The sequence below is a fragment of the Canis lupus genome, chromosome 29, assembly GCF_003254725.2.
Source record: "Canis lupus dingo isolate Sandy chromosome 29, ASM325472v2, whole genome shotgun sequence".
Taxonomy (NCBI): domain Eukaryota; kingdom Metazoa; phylum Chordata; class Mammalia; order Carnivora; family Canidae; genus Canis; species Canis lupus.
In genome coordinates, this window is record NC_064271.1 from 17,616,282 (window position 1) to 17,636,227 (window position 19,946).

At 41.0% G+C, this 19,946-nt stretch overlaps 1 protein-coding gene across 1 annotated transcript in view; it reads left to right on the forward strand.

The window, feature by feature from the left end:
• The first annotated feature begins 8,423 nt into the window (after positions 1–8,423).
• PREX2 (phosphatidylinositol-3,4,5-trisphosphate dependent Rac exchange factor 2) overlaps positions 8,424–19,946 on the forward strand; it is a 288,100-nt gene continuing 276,577 nt past the window's right edge. The window contains exon 1 of the mRNA XM_025477924.3: positions 8,424–8,652. Coding sequence (XP_025333709.1) covers positions 8,512–8,652 — 141 coding nt within the window. The 5' untranslated portion in view covers positions 8,424–8,511. The remainder of the gene's footprint in view (positions 8,653–19,946) is intronic.

The window sequence follows — 19,946 nt, forward strand, 5'->3', positions numbered from 1 at the left end:
GGAAGAAATAAAACTGTCTTTGCTGAAAGATGACATAATTGTCTATGTAAAGATCCAAAACAATAACAATAAAAACCTTCTGGAACTAACAAGTGATTATAGCAAGCTGGCAGGATACTAGGTTACTATAAAAAGTCAATTGCTTTTTTCTATACTAGCAATGAACAATTAGAATTTGAAATAAAAAATCATAAGACTAGGATGCCTGGGTGGCTCAGCATTTGAGTGTCCGCCTTTAGCTCAGGGCATGATCTCAGTTCAGGGATCGAGTCCCACATTGGGCTCCCTGTGAGGAGTCTGCTTCTCCCTCTACCTATGTCTCTGCCTCTTTCTGTGTCTCTCATGAATAAATAAATAAAATCTTATAAGTAAATAAAATAAATAGATTTTAAAAAAACATAAGGCTATTTTCTTGGTAAACCTTATGTCCACACAAAAACCTGCACACAAGGTTTATAGCAACTTTATTCATATTTTTAGTACCAAAAATTATACTTAGGTCTAACTCTAACAAAGTATGTATAATATCTATATGAGAAACATTTAAAAACTCTGATGAAAGAACTCAATAAAGATTCAATAAATGAAGAAATATTCTACATACATGGATGGAAACACTCAATATTGTAAATATGTCAGTTCTTTCCAGCTTAATGTATAGATTCAACATAATTCCAATCAAAATCTCAGCAAGCTAATTTGTGAATATTGAAAAATGATTCTAAAGTTGATATAGAGAGCAAAAGATGCAGAATAGCCAATTTGATATTGAAGGAAAACAAAGTCAAAGAAGTAACTTTAAGATATAGTATAAATCTATAATAATCAATACAGTGTGGTACTGGGGAAAGAACAGACAAATAGATCAAGGTAAGAGAATAGAGATCCCAGAAAAAGACCCACGTAAATATAATCATCTGATCTTTGAAAAAGGAGCAAAGGCAATTTAATGGAGAAAAGATAATCTTTTCAACAAATCATGCTGGAATAACTGGACCTTCACATGCAAAAAAACAAAAAACAAATCTAGATACAGACTTTACACATTTTGCAAATATTAACTCATGGATTATAGACCTAAATGTAAAATGCAAAACTAAACCTCTGAAGACAACATAAGAGAAAATCTGGGTGACTTTGGGTTTGACAATAATAAATCCAAAGATTTTTAGATAGAGTGCCAAAAATGTGATCCATGAAAGAAAAACTCGATAAGTTGTTGGACTTCACTAAAATCAAAGCCTCCTTCTCAATCAAAAAACAACAAGAATAAAAAGAATAAAAAGATGATAAAATAAAAAAATAAAAGACAGCTCTTAAAGCTCAATAAAAGAAAAGAAACAAATTAAAAAATGGACCAAAGACCCATTTTTAATAACAGACACGTTATGAAAGAGGATACAGATGGCAAGTAAGCATATGAAAAGATGTTCAGCCTTGTATGTAGGGAATTATAAAATACAACAATAATAGGATGCTATTACATACCAATTAGAATGGCTCAAATCCAAAATCTTGATACCACCAAAGGCTGATGAGGATGTGGAGCAATAGGAGTGCTCATTTACTGCTGGTAGGAATGAAAAAGATCCAGTCTCTTTAGTACAGTTTGGCAGAAATACACTCTTATCATATAATCCAGCAATCGTGCTCCTTGGTATTTACTCAAATGAGTTGAAACCTGATGTCCATACATAACCTGTACACTAATGTTTATAGCTGCTTTATTCCTAATTGCCAAAACTTGGAAGCATTCAACAGGTAAGCTGATAAACTGGTACATCCTGATAATGGAATTTTATTCAGTGATAAAAATAAATGAACTATCAAGCCATGAAAAGACAAGGAGGAAACTTAAATGCACATTGCTAAGAGGAAGAAACCTATCTGAGAAAAATACATAATCTATGATTCCAACTGTATGTCATTCTATAAAAGACAAAACTATAGAGACAGTACAAAAATCATTGATTGCCAGGGCCTTGGAGGAAGGAGGAGGGCACTATAGAGTACAGGACACTTTTAGAAACTATTTTATAATAATGTAATGGTAGATATATGTCATACATTTTTCTAAATATTTATTTACTTATTTATTATTATTTTTTATTTATTTATTTTAGAGAGAGAGAGCAAGAAAGCACGAGGGGAGGGGCAGGGAGAGAAAGAGGCAGAGAAACAGACTTCCCACTGTGCACAGAGCCTGATGCAGGCCTTGATCTCATGACCCCGAGATTATGACCTGAGCCAAAATCAAGAGTTGGACACTTAACCGACGGAGCCACTCAGGCACCCCTCTGTCATACATTTGTTAATACACAGAATGTGCAACAAAGGAGGGGGTCCTGATGTAAACTATAGATTTTCATTAATAATAATGTATACATATTGGCTGATTAACTGTAAAAATGTATCACACTAATGCAAGATGTTAACAATAAGAGAAACTGGGTTGGGGGTGTGGAATATAAGGGGGTTTATGGGAATTCTCTAGCCTAGTACATTATATATCTGTTTTCAGTAAACTTGCTTTTATGCTTTGGTAATGTGATTTCTTTCCTGAATTTATTATCATGTATTTCTTTCAGTTTTCCATAATTGGTTTAGGAATAGTATACATGGATTTTATTATGTGAATGGCACATTTCAGGTGAGATGAATGATACTTCTTCGAGAATACAATAAATAAATATAACATTTGTAGCTTCTTCTTGTCCCCTAAACAGGCTCATAATTAATAGTGAAAGTTACTTAAATATACATCATCTTTTCTTTTTTTGAAAAAATAAAAGGTATCTATCTTGGCTTCTATTGAAGAAATATTAGAGGAGAAATAAAAAGCCAAGTCTAAACAAACACATATCTTTGTTTTGACATAGAATGATTAAAGAGTTCCAGTGCAATTCATTTATTTATTCATTCAATCAACAAATATCCATGCCAGATCCCGGAGAAGCTCTGGGCCTTTAAGACACTGTGGTCTTAAAGGCAGCTCCGGGTGGCTCAGCGGTTTAGCGCCGCCTTCAGCCCAGGGCCTGATCCTAGAGACCCGGGATGGAGTCCCACGTCGGGCTCCCTGCATGGAGCCTGCTTCTCCCTCTGCCTGTGTCTCTGCCATACTCTCTCTCTCTCTGTCTCATGAATAAATAAATAAAATCTTAAAAAAAATTCAAATCTGATTTAAGAAAAAAAAAAGACTGTGGTCTGGTAAAGAATTCCCTCAATTGATCTGGCAATTATAATGAAGTGTAATTGACGCTATGATAGAGAAAAAGGACTGTGCTATGGAGCTTGGCATTGTAAAAATTCTGAAAGTACTTCTGTGTGGCTGGGATTTGTTTGCAAAGAAGAGGGGGGTGGCATGGAATGAAGCCAGAGAGACTGGGTCATAAATGACATTTTCCTTCATCCTGAGGGGTTGAAGCAGAATCAAACCTCTCTTGTATTCCAGGAAAAACACTCTTGGCCTCTTCTCTTATTCTTGATGACCATGGATGCAGTTCTTCAAATGCTCACACCAATTTCATACAGGAACGGTCTAAGAGCACTTCACCCTTCTCTCTTCCTGGCTCCAATCGTATTTATAAGAACCTCTAAGCATTCATGCATTGGCAACATGCAAGTACAGGGTCCTATGAATGTCTTATGGGGCAATCCTTGACCGACTGGGAATAAGAAATGATGAGCAAATGCTTCCCTCTTTCTTCCCCCAGGACAGTTCTGAGATGTATTTCATAAGACTACTCAGAAGGTCCTGTAGAAACAGAGCATCTAGATTCCCATGGGATGATCAGCTCTGTATGTCTTCTCGTATTGGCTTTCACTCTTTCTCTATTTTACTTTTCCTTTCCTCACTCCTACCCCTTAGGATCACATTATCATACTATATACTATCTTCACATTAGCTTTTGTCTCACTCTCTGCTTTCTGAGGGAATCAGGATAAGACAAGCAGGCAATGACATGAAAAATAGATATTTTATAAAAATTACATATATTATGTGTAATATATACTTATATAGTATATAATAATGTTGATTATATAGGTATATATATAATTATATATTATTTTTAATAATATAATAATATATAATCAAATATTATATGCTACATGTAGATTATATATTATATATAAATATTGATAATCAAACATTATATTAACACTTTCTTTCTAGTGTGTCCTTCAAGGTGAGGACACACTAGAGTGTAATACAAGAAACAAGACAACTAAGTAGAAGTTTTTTATGGGGAGGAGAGAAATAAGGTGTAGCTTGAGGTATGTGAGGTTGGAGAGGATGTTTAAAGGAAGGAAAGGCTAAGCATGCAGATGGTACATTGCAAGGATAATATTCTTCTGAGACTAATCATAGACAAATCTGGCTGTTTATTTTACAGGAATGGTTATAGGTTAAGTTTCCATAATGAGGAAAGTGATTATCCATTACATGTTAGATTATGGCCATGAGGATGATTTGGGGTTGATCAAGCTAGTTTGGAAAGGATTGCATTTTTAAGAATTTTAAAATCTTCCTAAAGTAATCCTATTCAAACATTTATGTAGTTTGCTATGCCGTAAACATTGTATCTAAAATTAAAATATGGCTATGAAACTATATTTTGTCCTTGGGTAATACACATTCTAAAATCCTTAAATTGGTATAATGCAAATTAAAAAAAAATTTTTAAGATTTTATTTATTTATTGAGACACAGAGAGAGAGGCATAGAGGCATAGGGAGAAGCAGGCTCCATGCAGGGAGCCCGACGTGGGACCCGATCCTGGGCCTCCAGGATCACACCCCAGGCTGCAGGCGGTGCTACGCACTGCACCACAGGGGCTGCCCGGTATAATGCAAATTATTACATACTCTAGTATATCCTATGCTTGTTATAGCTAAAAACGTAACTAAAATAGTAAGTAGTTTTAGAACTCCTTGTCTGAGACTCTTAATTGTGCTTTATATAGTTTCAAAGTAAATCTATAATATTTTTATACTAGTATAATCTAGAATCATCTATCATAGGTCAGAGTTAGTAAAGGAAATGCCAGAATCAATTTCACTTGTATATAAAAAAATCTGACTCTTAGAATTCTGTTTAACAAGGTGGCCATGCAATGAAGCAATCTTTCTTTCTTTCTTCTTTTCTTCCCCAGTGCTGCCGTCTGTTAATAACTTCCACATCAAATTTGGTTTATTACTTTACCTTGGCAAACACTAGTATTGAAATGCAGGGAAGCTAAAATGATCTCCATCAGAAATACAAGCTGGGAGCTCTCTTTTTGTGAAAAGACCATCTTGGATTCTTCTGTCCAGGAGTTGTTCTAAGCCTGACTAAAGAAAATCTACTGTGCATTGTACTTTGGCTCTTTGAACGGTATAATAATAAATTCTAACCACACCAAGTTCATGCATACGAAATATATTTTAATGGCTGAGCTAGTTTACTACTCAGATTTTTCTCACTATCTTCTTTTCTCCCATCTCTTTTTTATCGGATGCTTCCACCTCATTAGGATTTCAGGAAAAAACTGGATCCTGTCCATCATTTTTGTTGTTGCTTTCCTTTTCCTGGCAGACAAAGCTTAACGTTTCAATAGAGGAAGTAGGGAGGGATATAACACATTCAGAGTTTCTGAAAGGCCTTATTTACCATCAAAGTGAAGGTTTCCAGATACTCTGGCCCTGTTTTCTTATGCTCTTATGTCTTTGATAAGGAATTAAGAACTCCTTCCAGGGCTACAGAAGACACTGAGAGGTGCCTGGCAGAAGGCACTACATGGTTTTCTGAAGCTGTTTATTAATTACAAATGAGGTTGAGGATACACCGAGGAACAGAAGAAACTGTTAATATAATGATTTCTACATGGGCACTTCTGAGAGACATCTGAGTCTGCACACTTTACTATCATTTGCTAACTTCCTTGCACCTTTTTTCAAAGCATGCCTTGCAGTTTCCTTTTAAGAGAATTACTAATGTATAACACTGTCTTCCACTCAATTATAATTCTTTAAAATGGTGGCTCTCAAATAATAATGGGCCTAAGAATAATCTGAAGACCTTATCATAAGAAGTTAGGGCTTGGGGATCCCTGGGTGGCGCAGCAGTTTGGCTCCTGCCTTTGGCCCAGGGCGCGATCCTGGAGACCCGGGATCGAATCCCACGTCGGGCTCCCGGTGCATGGAGCCTGCTTCTTCCTCTGCCTGTGTCTCTGCCTCTCTCTCTCTCTGTGTGACTATAATAAATAAATAAAAATTAAAAAAAATAAAATATTAAAAAAAAAGAAGAAGTTAGGGCTTGGATCTCTGAGATTCTCATTTAATAAATTTAGGATGGGGCCCGGAAATGTCTAACGAGACCTCAGTGTAATGGTCTGTGAACTACCTCCAGAAATATTTGCCTAGAGATCAAGTCTCAGTGGTCCTCAGGCCATAGCGCCATGCGATACACATAGAAGTACTCAATACATGTTTGTAGAAATGAGGCAAATGCTTTGAGTATGTAAAAGCCCACTGGAGATTCAAGCTCAACATACTGCTCTCAGAGGTAATACTGAAGCTATAGTTGTATATAGACTAGTTTTTTTTTTTTTTGATAGAAGGATAATTGCACAGTTTGTCAATTGGGGGCAATTGGTAAAAAATATTTTATCTATGAGAACACCTGGGGGAAAGCATGATTTATTTACTTACTTTTTACATTAGAGAAGGGTACAGATGTAAGAAGGAGGAAATGCATTTATTCCTTACTGCCTGTAGCACATTGTGAAAAGGCTCAATCATGTTTGATTTTCCCATTCATTGCTGGATGTGTGTTTCCTTTGTCTTCCGCTTGTTTCTTTTGTTTATTGTTTACTAGGGGTTGGGGAGGTCTGCTCTTTAATGTTCCTTGTCCTTTGTTCTTCTGCCACAAGGTGCGAAGCCATTTACTTATTTGTCCTTTCCTCATAGCTACCTGTAGATAGGCACGCTCAGAACAAAGGCAGATCATATCTTGTCCATCAGCTCCTCACACATTCAAAAGCTGTGCCTTTAATAAAAAAAGAAAATTACAGTCCCTCTTTGCGATTCATCACAAACCATGCTCTGAAAAGATATCTCTGGTAACTATTTTAATGTAAGTAATGTGGAAAGCATCTTCAAGTTTTAGAGTTTTGCTAATGCTTTCAACTATTGAAAAAAGTTAATATGCCACTTTCTTTCATCAAAACCATTCACTCTTCAGTTTATTTAAATGTCATTAGTGTGGGCGGTTTCAAGTTCTAAGTAGGAAAAAATGATACTTAAAAATTAATGTGGGTAGTAATATCAAGACAAAAATACATATGAATTATTTGGCTTAGAATTATAAACATTCGTTGCTCATTAGCTCCCGGCTCCGTTTCCAAGTCAGGAGAGGTAAATGAACATAAACATTACAATCAGGACACACTCTCAGTTTCTCTCCTTCTTCAAATCCTAAGAATACATCTGTATCTATATACCTACATCTGTATCTATAGGTCTTTTGATCACCATTCAATAACAGTTCTGTTCATTCAATGACACTGTGTTAAATCCTAGCAGCTCTTGGAAACAGAAGTGGCACAAGTATGCTTGTGATAGAATTTGCATACTATCTTGATATTGAAAAAAGGTCTTAGACATGCAAAGCATCCGTCCAAAACAGCACAGAAGCAGGGGTGATGCTTATTGTGTCTGGAGTTTATTGTTTGGGCCGGGGCTGTCACTTTCCCATAGTGTCTTCATTTATTATGCTAATTGACTTTCCAAGCGCAGGCAGGAGGGTATCTGCCCTGAGACTTCTTCTCGGTTGGGGGCTTTTAAAAGCAAATCCATTTCGTGCCTAAACAAAACCAAAAATCAATGTGTTTCTTTTCAAAGACGGGAGGGTCAATACCACGGTTGTTTTGTTCCCATCCCGTTATGTAACCGTGGGGACTTGTTTCTTTGCCTTCAGGATTTGCACAGAACACATTAAAGCCAAACAATAGGCGGGAGTCCTAGGAGCAACCCTCGAGCTGTGTCTTGGAGTACGTCCTCCTGGGTTCGGGAATCTCCAATTAGTTCCATCTCAAGCGCTGACTCCGTGCGTGCGTGTGTGTGTGTGTGTGTGTGTGTGTGTGTGTGTGTGTTTAGTTAGCTGGCACGCAACGCACTTCCCCAGGGTTGTTTCCTTTTTCCTGAGATTTGGCGAAGGGTGAAGGGTCGGAGTCACATGGATGCAAAGCATTTGATGAACGTCCAAGTCACCGCTGTGGCTGCCGGAGCCGCCTCCCCTCCAGCCCGGGCCGCGTGAGGCCGGAGCCGCGGGGCCGGGCGCGCAGGTCCCGGCCCGGGGGCGCCTCTCCCGGGAGCTGCCTCCCGCGCCCGCGCCCCAGCGGGAGCCCGCCCCGGCCTCGCCCGGCCTCGCCCGGCCTCGCCGCAGCATGTGAGGGCGCCCGGACCTCCTCGGACTCCTCGGCGGCGCCCGCTCTGCCCTCGGGCCGCGGGGGGCGCGCGGCGCTGCGGACCATGAGCGACGAGAGCCGCGGGGACTGCCGCGCCGAGAGCGCCAAGGACCTGGAGAAGCAGCTTCGGCTGCGCGTGTGCGTGCTCAGCGAGCTCCAGAAGACCGAGCGGGACTACGTGGGCACGCTGGAGTTCCTGGTGTCGGTGAGTGTGGCCCTGCGGGGATGCTCTCACCGCCGCTCCGCACTTGCAGGTCTGCGGCGCCCTCTCGTCGCTCCAGACTCTCCCGCCGGGGAATCCCCGCCACCCGCTCTGCGCACTCTTTACCTCCGTCCCTGGCCGGTTGGGTTGCACTGTGTCCCCCCCCCCCCCCCCCCCACTCTTCCTACCCTGGGATTCTAACACTTCGTCTTGATTAAACTCAGTTGCATTAATCACTGATTAAACTCAGTGTACATTCAGGTACATTTAGTTTTTTTTTTTTTTTTTTTAAATCCTTGATTCTTTTGGAGCGTGGGTTCATCACTCAGAATCCGTGGCAGCGAAATCCCTTTAGTTATAATAATGCTTGAAACCTAGGATTGTGGCGGGGGGGGGGGGGGTACAGAAAGAGCAGCGGGGCGAGGCTCTCCAGCAGCTGTTGGAGATGAAAGCCACATGTGCTGCTCCCGCCGTCCTCGCCCGGCAGCCTCCGCCCCCCCCCCCCCCCCCCATCGCGGGTTTGCCTCCGCTCCCCACTCGGCTCCCGGCTCCCCCGCTCACGCTGAGCGCAGGAGAGCGCGGTACCGGGACACAACCTCGGGAGCTCATAGAGAGAACTGGCAGGAACTTTGTTTCAAAGTTTCAGCTTGACGCCTTGGGAGCTTGCTCTGGAAACGTTGCATTCACTTTTGAGCCGGAAGGGGCAAAACGGAGCGAAAGAAACTTCTGAGACATCACTCTCAAAAGTTGAATTTTTCTCTCTTCCCTGTTGCAAAGACAAAGGGTTTGAGCCTTAGCTCCCCTCCACCCTGATGCCCGGGAGAGCATCATCTAACGACTGAGGAGCTTTAGCCTTTGCAACCTAAAATCTTCAAACCTTCTGCTCCTTCCACCTCCCTGTTCCATACCCCTGTGGTCCAGAGGGAAATGTTTCAAAGGCCAAACTTCCTGCTCAGTGTTCTGTAAGATGTAAACTTTCTGCTTATGATTATTTAGAGGAATTCACTTCTTTGTTATGGCAAGAAGGAGAGAAGAGTGTCTCAAGGGATGTAAGATGCACAGGTTGACTTCTGGTTGACTTCTCAAATTAAAATCAATATACTTGAGCCCCCCCCCCCCCCCCCCCGCACCACATTTTTTGGGAAACGTTTGGCTATTTCAGAATATATGGGTAATTGGTGATAAATTGGATTGTTGTACACTTCCATGCAGCAATGTCAAAAAAGCATGTTTTTAGGGAGATTTGACTTTTTTTTTTTACAAAGTTATTACAATAGTATCGACTATATTCTCCATGCTGTACTTCTCCATGACTTACTTATTTTATAACTAGAAGTGTCTAGCTCTTAATCCTCTTCACCTATTTCACTTATCTTCCCCAACCCCCCCTTCCCTCAGGCAACTAGTTTGTTCTTTGTATTTATGACTCTGTTTCTCTTTTTGTTGTTTGTTTGCTTTGTTTTTTTGTTTTTTTGTTTTATTTTTTTTATTCCAGTGTAATGAAATTGTATGTTATCTGTCTTTCTGGCCGACTTCTTTCATGTTGTGTAATACTGGCTAGGTCTATCTGTGCTGTCACAAATGGCCAGATTTAATTCTTTTTTTAATGGCTGAGTAATATGCCATTGTGTATTCCATATTCCATTCTATACTATGTCCTCTTTTTTTAAAACATGTTTTATTTATTTATTCATGAGAGACATAGAGACAGATAGAGAGAGAGAGGCAGAGACACAGGCAGAGGGAGAAGCAGGCTCCATGCAGGGAGCCTGATGTGGGACTTGATCCTGGGACTTCAGGATCATGCCCTGAGCTGAAGGCAGGTGCTAAACCGCCGAGCTATCCAGGGATCCCCATACTACATCTTATATATTAGTTCATTTATAGATGAAACTTAAGTTCTTTCCATATCTTACATATTATAAACAATGCTGCAACAAACATAGGTGTACATACATTTTTTTGAATTAGTGTTTTCATTTTCCTCAGGTTAAGTGCCTGGAAGAGGGCTTACTGGATGATATGATACTTCTATTTTTGTTATTTGAGGAACTTCCATACTGTTTTCCAGAGTGGCTGCACTAATTTACATTCCCACAAGCAGGGCACGAGAGTTCCCTTTCCTCCATGTCTTTGCCAACACTTATTATTTCTGGTCTTTTTGATACCAGCCATTCTGACTAGTGTGAGGTGGAGATGTGACTTTAGAATAGCACCAGATTTGCCTTTCAAGAAACTTCATTGGTGACTTTGTCCTTTGACTTTTGAAAAATTTGAATCACTTCTTAAACTGCACTAGTTACTCCTTTCTGGAGGCATATGAAAAAGTACTGTGCGGATCCCTAATTTATAGAAATAGAGAGGTAACCTAACCTACATCAAAACCCAATTTGTTGACCTTTATTTAACATGTGAGGTTTTCCTCTAACTTTAGCACTTGATTATTAAAATTGAAAACTTTTTTTAAAAGATTTTATTTATTTATTCGAGAAACAGAGAGGCAGAGACACAGGCAGAGGGAGAAGCAGGCTCCATGCAGGGAGCCTGACATGGGACTCGATCCCAGGTCTCCAGGATCAGGCCCTGGGCTGAAGGCGGCGCTAAACCGCTGAGCCACCCGGGCTGCCCTAAAACTGAAAACTTACTGCTATACAGAGTTGGGTAACAAATGGTGGGAGGTATAAAATAAATTATATGTACCTATTTACAAGTGGTTTATTTATTTATTTATTTATTTATTTATTTATTTATTTATTTATTTTAAAAGATTTTTATTTATTTATTCATGAGAGACAGAAAGAGCGAGAGGCACAGACACAGGCGGAGGGAGAAGCAGGCTCCATGCAGGGAGCCCGATGTGGGACTTCATCCCCGGTCTCCAGAATCACGGCCTGGGCCGAAGGCAGGCGCCAAACTGCTGAGCCACCCAGGGATCCCCACAAGTGGTTCATTTAATGATTACATTATTACCTCATTCAGAAATTATGGGCCCTTCTACTTTTATTTTTCTTTGTCCATTATTTTCTGTATTTACATCCAATATTTATGCACATACGTGTTCACACACACATAGACACACTAATTGGCCTGATTATCATCATAAACAAAAATTTACCCTGGTTTCTTTTTAGTCATAATCATTCAAAGCCAAGATCTACTTATAATACTTTTAGATTTTCTGAGTATTTCTTTTTTGATTATTATTTACAGCAACACTGAATACCCATGAATATTACTTGGTCATCTTCAGTAGATCCTGTCAATCTAGTGTGAACTTTAGCCTAAGCTAATAATGTACCAAGAGCTTTAAAAATATTCAAACTCTTTGGCCTGGCAGTTCCTTTTCTAGGAGTCCATCCTTAAGGACTGATAAGAAATGTAGGCAAACAATAAAAGTTATTTTTTAAAAAAATTAACAGTATTAAATAAGTGCAGTGGTACATTTGTTGTAAAAAAATAGGATAGTGGGGGAACCTGGGTGGCTCAGTGGTTGAGCGGCTGTCTTTGGCTCAGGTCATGATCTCAGGGACCTGGGTTGGAGTCCCGCATCAGGCTCCCTGCAGGGAACCTGCTTCTCCCTCTGCCTGTGTCTCTGCCTTTCTCTGTGTGTCTCTCATGAATAAATAAATAAAATCTTTAAAAAAATAAAAATATGATAGTGCATTTCTAAGTCAAATGTAAATACTTGTTAGATTAGTTACTATTTTAGATTTCTGCCATTGTTTTAGCCATTAACATGGATGAAGGGAAGCTCTTACCTTTATTATGAAGAAATAGAAATCATATTTTTAGTTTTACCAAGAACATATTTTTACTCACAAGCCCATATGTAAATAATCAAACAGAATGATATTTTTTCTCTTGATTAATGATCATATGATCTGAAAGGGAAAACTTTTCTAAGATTTTCTATACTTCTTTTTCTTTTAAAGAACTTTTAAAAATTTATTTATTTGAGAGAGGAGAGAGAAAGAGAGAGGAAGCAAGTAAGCATGAGCTAGGGGAGGAGCAGAGGGAGGGGGTGAAGCAGACTGCCTGCTGAGGGGAGCCTGACTCTGGATTCATCCTAGGACTCTGAGATCGTGACCTGAGTGCAAGTTCAGATGTCTCATCGGCTGAGCGACTCAAGCTCCCCTGTGATCTTGTATACTTCTGATTCCTTTCTGTTCTCATTTCCAACCCTTTTGTTTTTTTTTTAAGGAGAGAACAACTTTCTCCACTCTCATCTCCAAATAGCTGTTATTTAGAGTGGCTCACTCCTTCCCATGGGTTCTCTGGCTTCTTTTGTTCCTCTCTAGCCCTCCTATCTTTCGCATTCCCACTGGGTTTCAGGACTCTCAGTTCTTTCAGGAAACTTCATGATCCTCTCCTCTCCCTCCCGTCCCAGGCTAGAGTGCTCAATGCTTTGTACCCACTCTTCCCCATCGTTTCTTGTTCTGTAGCACCAAAGGCAGCTTATACATGTTTGTGTTTACCTTGGTCTCATTCTACTAGAATGTAAGCTTGTTGAGGACAGGCCCATATTTTACTTGTCTCTTTCCCCCCAGAATTTTGTGCAGTGCTTGTGAAACTGTAGGTATGCAGTAAATGCTTACTGAATGAATGAATGAATGAATGAATCAACCAATTGACCCATTCTCTAACAAACATTCCACCCTATTCTTTTTTTTTTCTTTTTTTTAAGAGAAGGCAGGGCAGGGGCAGAGGGAGAGGGATAGTCCGCACCCAGTGTGGAGCTCAATGTGGGGCTCTATCTCACAACCCTGAGATCATGACCTAAGCTTAAATCAAGAGTCTGATGTTTAACTGACTGAGCCATCCATATGCCCCAACTTCCAGTCCATCCTCAAGGACAATTCCTCAATCATCCTTAAAATTTTGAGTTTTGTTTTTCTTCCATTTGGTTTGTATAGAGTGGAAGTTATTGAAATTTCACAGGCACATATGAATTTATATAACAAGAAGTTTTAAATTAAACATGTACCTGCATTTAAAACAGAGACAATGGGCAGCCCGGGTGGCTCAGCGGTTTAGCGCCACCTTTGGCCCAGGGTGTCATCCTGGAGACCCGGAATCAAGTCCCGCGTCGGGCTCCCTGCATGGAGCCTGCTTCTCTGCCTCTGTCTCTGCCTCTCTCTCTCTCTCTCTCTCTCTGTGTCTCTCATGAATAAATAAATAAAATCTTAAAGAAAAAAAAACAAAATAGAGACAGTATTTAAATCAGGCATTGTGGTATTTTTTTTTTTTTTTTCAGGCATCGTGGTATTAAAGACTTTGTAACACACCATTATTTCAATTCATTGTATACTCAATTTCTAAATTTGATATCATGGGTAGGTTATATTATCTGGATTTGTTATTTTTAGGTCATAGATAAAATGTAGAGAGTGACCACATTTGCTTGAATGCATGTTCTTGTTTTGTTTGGGAATTGGAGGGATGCCTGTGTGGCTCAGTGGTTTAGCGCCTGCCTTCGGCCCAGGTCCTGATCCTGGAGTCCGAGGATCTAGTCCCACATCGGGATCCCTGCATCGAGCCTGCTTTTCCCTCTGCCTGTGTCTCTGCCTCTCTGTATCTCTCATGAATAAATAAATAAAAAACATAAAAAAACCCAACTATTCTTTGGGAATTGGAATTTTGTTCTTTATTAGAAGTATTCAAACATATTTTTTCTAAAGAAATGATTTTATGGACCTAATACCCAGTATTCATGTTCCAAGTCTGGATAATAGCATGTTGCAATTGGTTTCCTTTTTTGCAACCCAGTCATAGGGCATAACAAGATGAGGATGGCTTCCTAGACCCATTTGAGTGAACAGAAAAAGGGCAAAGCAGGGCCAGCTTCATGGGTGTGCAAGCTGTACAGTTTGCACTGGGCTTCGTGCTCAGAAAGACCTGGAAATTGGTTTAATGCTAGCACTGTCTTGAAATTTGTGCTAATTTTATCTTTGAACTTGTGTTTTACAAGTGAAATTCTTTGGAATAGTGGGGTGTGAGCAGAGCAGATACATGAAAGAAAGAGAAAAGCTTTATATTTCAGTACCTTTACTAACACTTTTTTTCCTTGCTTTGAGCAAAAGGCTTCACACTTTTATTTTACACTGGGCTTAGCACATTTCACTATGGCTTTGAGGCAGGATGACCATATATGTTTTTGTCTAAACTGGGACATTTTTAAAAAATATTTTATTTATTTATTCATGAGAGACAGAGAGAGAGAGAGAGAGAGGAAGAGACACACACAGGTAGAAGGAGAAGCAGGCCCCATGCAGGAAGCCCGACATGGGACTGGATCCCAGGTCTCCAGGATCATACCCTGGCTGAAGGCGGTGCTAAACCGCTGAGCCACCTGGGCTGCCCCTAAACTGGGACATTTCTGAGAGGGATAGGGAGTGCTGTTAAAAATTACACTGGAAAACAGATGTAAACGGAAATTGTTCCTGGCATATCAGAATGCACTGTTCTTCCACACTGCAGGCTCATGAAGACAAAGACTTTGAGCTACAGGTCTTGTCATAAATAAAAGATTTTGAAATTTCCTAACCTGTCTAGGCATTGACCTTGGAGAGCCCAGAATCTGAATTCTGTCTCTAATTTACTAGGTAGCTTTGGACACTTTTCCTAAACTTTTCAAGCCCCATTTTCTTCATCTGTAAAATGGGCAAATAATAGTATTTTTCAAGGTTGCTATAAGGATGTGATGATGTATACATTGGGCTTTGCCCAGTGCCTGGCTCACAGGGGGGGCCATATATATTGTTACCTTTATTTCTTCTGATGCTGTGGTTGTCATACAGATCTACACATACTGGTTAGCCTTGGTGTACAATTTTTGCATGTGTGATATTCTCATCTTCACTTTCTGAGTCTCTTCTTTACTTCCTCCCTTTGTTTCCCTTCTGTTCATGAAGTCATGAAGTTTATTTGACAGAGAGATAGTGAATACAAGCTGGGGGTAGCAGGTGGAGGGAGAGGGAGAAGCCGGCTTCCTATGAAGCAGGGAGCCTGTTGCAGGGCTCAGTCCCAGGACTCTGGATCATGACCTGAGGCAAAGGCAGACCCTTAACCTACTGAGCTACTGAGATCCGCCCCACAGCCCCCCCCCCCCCCCCCCCGCCCCCGCGGTATTCTTGTAAATATGCAGTTGACTTAAGACTGTGAGAGCATTTAGCAGTCTATATAACAACCGTAGATGGTATGGTGTTTTACAGTTGACAGTAAATTATTGCATATTTATTATCTGTTTTGGCTTAAAGTATGTGCCCCTTAGCTCTTTTGAATGATGCTCCCTAGGGTTCCATTGTTCTGTGGTCTGGCTTCAGGGGACCTCACAGAAGGTGAGGGGGAACTGAATTGTTTGGCTACCGGCTCTCCATTCAACTTCTAGCCCTCTTATGATTTGTGCTTTTGCTAAGCAGTTAGAAAAACCACTTACCTAGATCATAAACTCCAAGAGAATAGGCATGGTGCATTTATTTCCTATGTACAGTTTTCTTGGCCTAAACAGTGCTGTGCAAATAGCAGGTGCTCGGGGAAGCAAACAAATAAAACAATAGCAAACACACCAGTTTGAATGAGTCCAAAAACAACTTGTTTCAGTCACGATCTAACTTTTTCCAGGCAAGGATAAATTGATTCAGCACATTGTGCTTAGGCTGTGTTACCGGCTGAGTTGTGTGACCCTCAGGTTCCTATGCTGCCATCTTCACCCTCAGTGTACAAACAGTCACGATGCCATGTGGGAGAGGCCATGGTAGAGCAATAAGCTAAGTCACCTGGAGGCATCAAGGGACTCCTTCAGTCTGGCATCAAGGAAAGTTTTAGGAAAGAGGTGATGGACAGCTTCCGAAGGATGAGATGGTATATTCCAGACTGAGAAGACAACTATCCATCCTGAGAGGGCAGCGTATTTCATGTGACCTCAGTACAGCATTCTGGGAGTGCTGGCATGATGTTGCCCTGGGGGATGCTGGAAATTCTTCATTGATGGAGATTGAAAAATATTGGATATTTTGGGGGATTGGTAGCTCTGATTTTAACTAAAGGTAGTGGGAAATCAATTGTGAGGGGACACCTACTGTCTTATTAGTAATAAACAAGCCCGAGACCTCCAGAGTTGTCCCTGGAAAGGGATGTCTTGAGAGAAAAAGTTGCCAGGCCATGATTTCCTAATCTCTGTCTTTGAATTTCACCTCAGGATTCTTTCCCCTCATTCCCTGTGTCTCCCACCTCTCTGGTCCTGGGCAATCCACACAAGTACACAGAGAAGACCTTTCCTTGTTCCTCTTAATCTGGGACAGGTTATAATCTTCAAGACATCATTCTTGGCTAGGGAAGTAATCCTAGAAACAACGTGAAACATAAATGTGATCTAACTTGTATAATACAGATTTCTGCGCCCACCAAAGTGATCTTTCTCTCAGGGTCTGGAGACTCTGATTTATTTTTATCCTAAGCCCTAAGATAGCTCCTAACTGCACCCCCTCCCCCCTGGCTGGGCACTATTCCTGAACTGATTTAGGAGAGTACTTTGTTTTCTAGCCATTAGCTTGGATGTGTATGCATGAGGAAGGCATCAGGTTGCTGTCCTTAAGATCTCTTGATGCTTGTAGTAAATATATCCTAGTTCGTTCATAATTTTGATTTTTGGAGTATTAATCATATGGCCGGAGCATACTCTCTGCACAGAGTGGTGTGTCTTTAGTCTTATGATTTCTTTTTTTTTTTTTAAAGATCTTATTTATTTATTGATGAAAGAGAGACAGAGAGACAGAGAGACAGAGATGCAGAGACATAGGCAGGGGGAGAAGTAGGCTCCATGCAGGGAGCCCGACATGGGACTTGATCCCAGGTCTCCAGGATCACACCCTGGGCTGAAGACGGTGCCTAAACCCTGAGCCACCCGGGCTGCCCTAGTCTTATGGTTTCATCTACACAATTATACCTTATTATAATGCCATCGATATAAGAACGGTATCTACTGAGATTAGCTTTGTTTCTCAGCAAGAGAGTTCTGTCAATGGAATTGAGGATTAAAGACTGGAGTCTAGTTACCCATTAGGAGTTTCTGCCATTGCATTGGTCCAGGTAAGAAATGTGATTTAGGATTTAGGATAGAAGAAATGAAGAAGATAAAAGCAATGAAGCAATGGAGAAGATAAACAAAACAGGAGAAGAACCAAACTGAACCACAAACAGACAAACAAGCATCCAACAATAATGAGATGTTCTTGGGGCGGAACTTTTGATATTTGTCTTCATTCAGAAGTGGAGGTTTCTATACAAGGAAGAACACAGTCTGATTTGAAGATGAGATGGACAGTGTCATTAACTGAGAAGTAGAATACAAGGGACAGAACAGCATGAGGAGGAGGAGCAAAGTGAATTTGGTTTTGGACCTTCTGGGCTATAAACTCTGCTATGTTTTGAAGAAGAGAATAAGAAAGTTAAAGCATTTGAGAAAAAAGTGAAAGATCTAGAAATTAACTTAGATTTGTTGAAGTCATCAGATGGATGAGATGCCATCAGGGGAACAACTCGAGGGAAAAAACATACAAACTAAGAGTAGGTCATTGGAAAGCCAGCATTTAAAGGATAGAGGAAAAAGTAGAGTACTTTGGTGCCTCGGACAGCCATCAGAGGTTGAAACAAGGAACCAGGAGAGAGTGATCTCTTGAAATCCAAGGAAAGACCTCATATTCAGAAGAAAGGCTTCTTTAAAGTGTCAGAACTTTTGAGAAGTAGGTAGTGGGGAGACTGAAGAGGCCACTGGATTTGGCAATTAGCCTGTCATTGGGCTTTAGCTTCCCTAGTGTGTGTAAACCGAAGCCTGACAAGGAATGAGCTGAGACCCCCACGGAAGCTGAGTGGTGAAGACCTATGGAAAAACTATCCAGAGACTTTGATGGTAAATGCCAGGGAGGATGTAGGTTAGTAACATAAGGGGGTGATTTTTGTCCAGGATCGTTTGAGGAAGAGGAGTACAGTGGAGGGAAGGAGACAAATAGGAAGGGAGCTAAAACTGTGACAACACAGCATGGTGGAAGTGCAGTGCATCTTGGTGTAAACCATGGAAGGAACCCCTGTGTCACCAGAGATAAGGAAGATACTTGGCAAGGTTCACTGCCATGAGACACCCATAGCAGCACATCGTGGCCGACTCTGACTCTAAGAAGGAGTGGGCTGTCTCTCTGATATTTTAAAAATTCTGCTGCTCCTCTAGTCTAGGGCTTGTGGAACTGCTGGGATGGCCTTTGTACCTCCTTGTGAACACTCACCAGTGGCCCTGCCACACGGGGACAGTGGGGTGAAGTGCATGGTACAGAGCTTGGGTTCAGGGAATCTGATGACCTGGGTCAAAGTTCTGGCTGAAAACTTAGAAACTGTGTAACTTGGGACAAATTGCATGGCCTCTTTACTCTTAGTGTCACATTTGGAAAACACATTCAATAATGTCTCACAGGCTGGCTTCAAGTTCAAATCAGTTTCTGTAGGTAAAGTCCTGATAGGCAGTAAGCATTTAACCTCTTTTTCTATTCTCCTCCTGCCTCAGTTGACTGAGTCTTGTTGAGGCCACCTACCCTGCTTCTGAGCCCTTTCTCTTCCAGCCTGGAAGCATATGAGAGGCTTTAATAGATAAAGGAAGGTCCTGAGGAGGCCAGGGGGACTTTCAGGAACCTAGGGGAAGTGTGGTCTTGGAGGGGAGAGGAGGTGGCAGGGGGTCTGGAGATGGGGAGTCCCGAGGGTGAGCCTGGGGGGTGGGGAGTGCTTTTCCTCTGGGAGGAACAAAGGATGTAGTACTCAGGGTTACTTTAGTGGAGAGGGGAGTTGGAGGTTTCTTCTACCTCATGGCCTTTATTTATGAATTGAACTGTTGTTTCCTTTGTGTTGTGTGGTTTTTGTTGTTTGTTTTTGCTTAGAGTAAAGATCTATAAAGACAGTGGTAAGGATTTGGGACATTTTCAAGAATAGTAAGGGGAAGGGTATCTGGATGGCTCAGTGGTTGAGCATCTGCCTTTGGCTCAGGTCACAATCCCAGGGTCCTGGAATTGAGTCCCACATCGGGCTCCTTGCAGGAGCCCAGGGTGTGATCCTTGAGTCCCGGGATCGAGTCCCACATCGGGCTCCCTGCATGGAGCCTGCTTCTCCCTCTGCCTGTGTCTCTGTCTCTCTGTGTCTCTTATGAATAAATAAATAAAATCTTTAAAAAAATACTAAGGGGAATTGAACTCAGGTATCTGAGGTTGGATGTTTGACTGTCATTGTGTAATTATTCTTTTATTTATGTTTATTATAAT